The 6936-nt window shown below is 53.9% G+C and overlaps 1 protein-coding gene across 1 annotated transcript in view; it reads left to right on the top strand.

Annotated features, from left to right (window-relative positions):
• The first annotated feature begins 4075 nt into the window (after positions 1-4075).
• Positions 4076-6936, top strand: part of TMEM61 (transmembrane protein 61) — a 3024-nt gene continuing 163 nt past the window's right edge. The window contains 2 exon segments of the mRNA XM_009865619.1: positions 4076-4474; positions 6795-6936. The exon segment at positions 6795-6936 is cut by the window's right edge and continues 18 nt beyond it. Of these exon segments, the coding sequence (XP_009863921.1) occupies positions 4125-4474; positions 6795-6936 (492 nt within the window). The 5' untranslated portion in view covers positions 4076-4124.

The raw sequence follows: 6936 nt of genomic DNA, 5'->3' as shown, positions 1-6936 counted from the left end.
GAGTCCCCCCGGGGGTGCCACCGGGTGACAAGCACGACTTTGGAGGGGACGCGGGGTTCAGGCATCGCTGCTGGCCTTGCTGGACGGCCGGGGGGGACTTGGCTCCATCCGAACCTTCACTTGGAAGGCTCCAGAGCTTCTCGGGTGCGCTTTCAAAAGCGTCGTTATTACTATGGTTTGGATGGGTACCAAACCCCTAACTAACAGTGATGATAACAGCAAATTCGGATAAGGGCAGGAAAGAATCTCCCTAATCACACGCTCACGCTTCGGCGTGTCTCTCGCGGCGTTCCTCTTGGCAGGCCTGCTGTGGTTAAAGGTCTGCAGCCCTCATGGTCAAGGGATGGGGCTGTGGAGGTGGATTTCTGCTTGATGGCAGTGGGAGCGATTCAAAACTCTTCATTTCTCGTATCGCTGGAAAAGAGCGTTTTTCTGAGTAATGCTTAGTAGACCCTATGAATCACCATCTGCATAACTTTATATGGGGGATGCTATTCTCAGCATCTTTCCGTAACTATGTAAACTATTAACATTCTTATCTGTTTGTACATGCACCGTGCAAATCCATTTCCTTGGAAAGACTATTTTGGAGCAGGTCAAAGGAGGAGACAGGGCAGAACAAAATGTCAAGGTGGCTCAGCGAGTGGAGACACATGTTCGGGAGCCAACGACTGCCATCCTCAGAGGGGTAGCCCCTCTGTGGAAACCGATGCTGGAAGTGCTCACAGAGAGACCTGATGTGTGGAATGTTGAGTGCCCCAGGAATGGAGCCAGGAGCAGGCTCGGGGACTTGGGTCCTGCCCTAGCATCGTACCTCGATTCCTACCCCTGCTCCTTCAACCTCTTCCAGCTTAGAAAAACGTTGTGGGTCTTTCTAAAGAAGCTCAGAAGAGCCCTGCCAGCCTGAGAAGGGGTTTGGCAAGGGGACGGTGCGATGACAATATCACCCAGTGTGGAGGAGCCACCCCCACACACCCGCTGCCAGAGCACGTGCCAGGTAGGCTGGAGGAGCTTTCAGTGTTGCTCCCCGCCCTGTGCTGCTTTTGTCGAGAGAGAAGAGTTTATTCTCTCGAGCTGTCAATCCATCACCTCTCAGAAGCTCGCTACCTTCCCTCCACGTCTGCCTCCGCTCCCAGATGTGTGCAGCGCAGGGGGCTGCAAAATTCCCTGTGCTGAGGCAGGGGAATCACAGCATCTCCCAAAGCTCACCAGGGGAATCACAGCATCTCCCAAAGCTCACCAGACTGACCCCAAAATAAGGAGAGTGTTGTCTGCAGGAGCTGAATATTTCAACTCTTGGTGCTGTGTCAATCCAGGCTTTTCAGTGCAGAGCAACCTGTAATTTCCGTGCAGTTGTATTGAGAGATTTGCTGTAGGGCTTTTGGGTTGTGTGTAGCTGGGTTTTTTTCAAATAATATTGGCTGAAAATTTTCCAGGAAAATACAATGCTCTCAAAAGGAGCTGTATTCACGGGTCAGTAGGGTCCTTGCGCTCTCCTAAGCATCTGCTACTGCAAGGCAACACAAGCCCAGCTTGTCTTCTGTGTCCTGCTTGTGTCTGGAGGATGCTGACCTCTGATAGCATCTAACAGTCCCTTCTCCATCTCAGCTCAGCCAAGCCCCTGCCATTCAGGAGGGAACATCTAAACATGGCCCCTCATTGTGGAGGGAAGCTCTGCTTCCTCTCAGCCCAGACACACCATGTCCTTCCTGGTGGGTGACAGCAGCTGCTGGTGGGGCCCACTGACCATGGCCAGCCCAGGCGGTGATTTGGGCTTGTGATCACCGAATGAGAGCTGGAGCGTGTTGTTGGGGCTCCTAGTCGTGCAGCCTTCCTGGAGGTTTCCTAAATCCCTCTTCTCATCGGATTTCTTCATTAATTGTAGATTAGATCAGGTGGTGTTTCTTTCACTACAAAGTAATTTGGCTTTCCAGTTAGTGGGCCCATCTGATAAATAACGGCTTGAAATAATGTAATTCCACCCGCCCTTGAGGACACCGAGTTCATGCTGGGCTTCTGCTCCCTCCTTAGCTGTGGGTTGGCACTTCCAGATCTCAGGGTACAACTTGAGTCGTCACTGTAAGAGGAAAGCCCTGCTTGGAGGAATGGAAACCAAAGCCACCAGATTATCTTGATTTTACTGACATACAGGCAAAGTGATGGAGGTGGAGGTGAGGGCTGAGCATGGGTCACCCAGCTCTCCATCCCCCTCCATGCTTCTCTGTCCTGGACAGCTCCCAACCTGCAGGCTCTCCATTGGTGTTGCCGTCATGAGGAGCCCTCACAAGGGAGTTGCTCAACACTGAATCTGTAAGGGGCTGCTGCTGCTTAATTCCCACATGGTCCGAAGCTTTTTGTCCATCAAAGTGAGAGCTGGACCTGCGTGTTCTGGCTGGGCAGTGAGGAAGGCCAGAGGGGCCATGGTGGGACCTCTCTGCCTCCCTGATTGCAGGTGCTGTTTGATGAGTTGGGGGCTGGAAATCCCCAAGCCCAGAGAGCACATGCTTGTTTGCTGGAGACAGCGAGAGGGAGTGAGAGCCCTAGAGATCAGAAATCAGCTTACCCTCCCCAAATTTTCCTGCAGCTGGATAGGATGGTTGCTCTCAGATGTTTAGCTGGGAAGTGCCACCCAACAGCAACATGTTGCATTGACTTGTCTCTTTGGTTATCAAATCAACCCCAAACTGCCCTGATAGGAACGGTGCAGGTAGTGATAACACCTGTGAGATCAATCGTGCTGGAGCTAAGTTTGTCCTTGCCCCGAGCTTAGTCACGGTGATGAGCGTCACTGTGGTGGGCTCTGTCAGAGATGGAAAAGAGCTCACTGGGGTCCCCGCTCATTTGGTGTCTCAGAGGCCATCCCTAGGTGAGGTCCCCTGAGTTGCCAGCATCTCAGGGTTTTTTTTTTTCCCTTTGGAATAGTATCTCTATGACTCTAAGGGATGATACTTGGCTCTTTTCTCTGAGAAAGCAAGAGGGAGTGCAACCCTGAATCACCTGCTTTCAAGCAGTGATGCCAGACATGCACCATTGTCACAGGACTGATTTACCCCCAGTTTCAGAGGAAAAAACCTGTGCACTGATAATTCAGAAGCGATGACATCTTAAATTTATGTCCCTCTCTTTAACCTCTTCTATGAGCCTTGCTTTGTTCAGAAACCCAGCTGACATTCCTCCGAGCTTTGGAGGAAGTCCAGAATAAAACCCAAAGAGAAGAGCTATGCACATTCCCGGAGCCGCCTCCGTAGCTCCCCTGGCTGGGATTTCCATCTCCCTCTGTGGGAGCAGTGCCTTCTTCAAAATGACGATGTTCTTATGAGGCTGTTGGGAAGTTTATGGGTCCAAACCAGTGGCTAATTTTGCTTTGCCGAAGGGCAAAAGGTGAGGCCCTGGTGAGGCTGCATCTGGAATGTTGTGTCCAGTTCCTCCTGGAACCGGAACAGTTCCCTCAGTTCAAGAAGGACAGGGAACTGCTGGAGAGAGTTCAGCGCAGAGCCACAAAGATGATGAAAGGAGTGGAACATCTCCCTTAGGAGGAAAGGCTGAAGGAGCTGGGTCTCTTCAGCTTGGAGGAGACTGAAGGGTGACCTTATTAATGTCTGTAAATATGTAAAGGGTGAGTGTCAGGAGGACGGAGCCAGGCTCTTCTCAGTGATGTCCAATGACAGGACAAGGGGCAATGGGTGCAAGCTAGAGCACAGGAGGTTCCACAAAAACATTAGGAAAAAGTTTTTCGTTGTGAAGGTGACAGAGCCCTCACAGGCTGCCCAGGGAGGTTGTGGAGTCTCCTTCTCTGGAGACATTCAAAACCTGCCTGGACACATTCCTGTGTGACCTACTGTAGGTGATCCTGCTCTGGCAGGGGGGCTGGAGTAGATGATTTTTCAAGGTCCCTTCCAACCCTTAACATCCTGTGATTCTGTGAAATGCCCCTTCTGTTGCTCGACAATAAGTAGCTAGAGGTGTGAAACTCATAGAGAGGTCCTGGCTCAGTAGTTTTCTCCTCTGACAGGTTTTCCATGACCTTGCCCTGCTCAGACCCGGTCCCTTTCTTGTCTTGCAGGACGTGGGCTCTCTCATGCCTTATCTCACTCTTCTCCCCTCCTAAAACCTCCTTCCAAAGGATGGCAGCTGCCTCATTCCGCTATGGCATGACCATCACCGGGGCCGTGCTGCTGGTGACGGGGACGCTGTGCTTCGCTTGGTGGAGTGATGGGGAGGTGGGCACCTCGGCCAGCAGCGGGGCTCACCTCCTGCCTCCCCGGGAAGCCGAGGCTGTGTCCAGCTCCTCCTCCAGTGCCCTGCTCCGCTCCGTCAGCTTCTTCTGCTGCGGAATCGGCGGCATCCTCCTCCTCTTCGGGCTCCTCTGGTCTGTGAAAGCCAACGCCAGGGTGGTCTCCCGCAGGTACCAGTACCATTTCCCCAGGGACCTGCAGTACTTCACCGCGGAGCCTCCGGAGAAGTGGAACCGCAGGTGGGTGCCACATCCCTGTGCAGTCCTTGAGTGGGAAGAGGTCACAGGTGGGTTTGAGTGTCCCAGCACGGCGGTGTAGCTAAGCCTGCTCTCAGCCCTGCTCGCTGGTGAGCTCAGATGAGCAGTAACGTCACTGCGCTGCCGGCCGCTGCTCAGACCCTGTTCTGTGCTCTCCTCCTGCTCCCTGAGCAGATGTTCCTCCTTATTAGTGTCAACCTCCACCCAAGCTGCCCCCCCACCCCACAGGCACCCTCCGCATCCTCCCTGGCTCAGCTGCAGACAGCGCTCCTTGCCCTGCGGGGCCATCACTGGCCGAGGCAGACATCTCCTTAGCAGAGCCACCGAGCAGAAGGCCGCATTGGGTTTCTGGCAGAGCGCCGGGGTTTGGGGGTGGTGATGGGGGGGGGTCATCCAGGCCTCCAGCTGCTGAAGCCTTTCCTGGTTCCTCAGATCTGCGGGGCTCTGTGAGGATGAGGGGGTTTGTGCCATCTTCAGTGGAAGCAAAATCTGTGTTAAAAGGGAGTTAAAAGAAAAAATGACAAAAGAAAAATAAGACTTGGATTAACATTAAGACAGGAGCGTAGGCAGAAGGTCCTTCCACAAAGCCCATTTTGGGGTGTGGAAAGAGCCCTTGTCCTGCCTTGAGCACCACTGCTGCTTGTCAGGTCCTCAGACTCTTCCTGTGTGAGCCTGAGATCTATTCCCACTTCTTGGTTTAAGGATTTTTTGATCAAAAGGAGTTTTTTTCCTGGAGACTGCTGTGGAAGCCGAGCCAGCCAGCCCTTCCCCAGTGCTGTTTTATGGGGTCACAGCAAAGATCTTGGCTCCAGCATAAATCGGGCTCTGGGGAAAAAGCAGCACTAAAAGAAGCTCTTAAGAACATAAACCCATAAAAATGCAGTTGGAGCGGGAGGCACGTTCCTGGTTCTCCAGGGATTTCGGTGCCTGTCTGAATATCTGGGCGTGAGATTGTGAGCCGGTCTGGGTAGTCTGGGGGGCGGTGTTGTTCCTTCTCCCTTGGAGGTCTTTACTGTGTCCCCTGTGGGGAATGTCCCCTTCCCCGCTCCCACGCCGGGCAGGAGGACAGTGCCCCAGCATTGCAGCAGCTCCTCCAGCCCCGTCTGTGCTGGCATCCCTGCAGCAAAGCATCCTGTGCTGGGAGAAATCCCCCTCTCCACATTTCCAAGGCAGCATCCCATTGCAAGCTGAGGCTGTTTGGCAAAAGTGATGGTGTGGATGCCTGGGATCCGGGACAGGGGGTTGCCAAGTTCGGGAAGGAGGCATCCCTGCGGAGCATCTCAGCTTATCCTTTGGACCAGCCATGCCCTTCTGATGCCCGTGGCCTCCCCGAGCACACCGCGCTGAGTTTTCATCTGTGAAAGCAGGAGGACGGCAGGTTCCTTTCAAAGCTGCCCCATCTTTGAGGCTGCAAACCTTAGGGTGCTGAGTGGGCAAAGGTTGAGTGGAGGTTTTCCCTATACACAAGCTGTGTTTGCTCAGCAAAGCGCTGCTGGAAGTGGCACGCGGCTTGTCTGGGTGTGTGGAGGGCTCTGGAGGGCACGAGCGTGGGTCACAACTGCATCGAAGCAGGACACCTGGCTCTTGCCTGACTGCTCATGTCAAACCACCCATCGACTGCCGGCAGCCTCTGCTTCAGGGGGTGAATTTGGGGTTAGGCAGATGATGAGGATGCTCTCCTGCCTGCAGGAAGCAATGCGGTGCAGAATGGGGGGCAGATGTCTCAAGAGCGAGCACCTCTGCAGCTTTGCTGTCATTCACACTTGCAGCTGTAGCCCTTGACGCTGGAGGTGGCAGCCCTTCGAGGCTGTGTTATGGGGTCACAGCAAAGATCTTGGCTCCACCATAAATCGGGCTTTGGGGAAAAGCAGCACTAAAAGAAACTCTTAGGAATAGAAACTCACAAAAATGCAGCTGGAATGGGAGACATATTCCTGGTTCTCTAGGGGTTTTGGTGCCTGTCTGAATATCTGGGCATGAGCCTTGCCAGGCTGCCCCTCCTCTTCTTGGGTGAGGGGTTAATAAACTCAGTGGGAACTGGATGACATTGCCTTGCTGCAAGCTCTGATGGGTGGTGCTCTTCCTCTGTCATGGCTCCCTACCCTCCTGGTGCTTGGAAGCAGCTGACATGGTCTTTCCTGGAGCCTGAGCATGCAAAACTTGCCCTTCCCCAGCTCACACGTGTCCTTCATGCTCAGGGATACTCCAGCCAGCGGTGCTGTGGTGCTCTGGGTTGCTCTGTGTGTTGCTGGGATGGCTCTGGTTGACGGGGCGTGCTGCTGGGTTTCTTCTTCCTTTGCAGTACCTGGGATGCCAGCACCATACCCACCTACGAAGAAGCCCTGACCTGCAGACCTGCCCATGGTGCCCCAGCCTATGTCCAGCCCCTGGGGAGGAAGGAGGAGCTCACACCACCCCTGTACCGCTACCTGGAGGAGGATGAG

Source organism: Apaloderma vittatum, unplaced genomic scaffold, assembly GCF_000703405.1.
Source record: "Apaloderma vittatum isolate BGI_N311 unplaced genomic scaffold, ASM70340v1 scaffold37392, whole genome shotgun sequence".
Lineage (NCBI taxonomy): Eukaryota > Metazoa > Chordata > Aves > Trogoniformes > Trogonidae > Apaloderma > Apaloderma vittatum.
The sequence above is the reverse complement of the archived record's forward strand: the minus strand, read 5'-3'. Positions and strand labels throughout refer to the sequence as shown.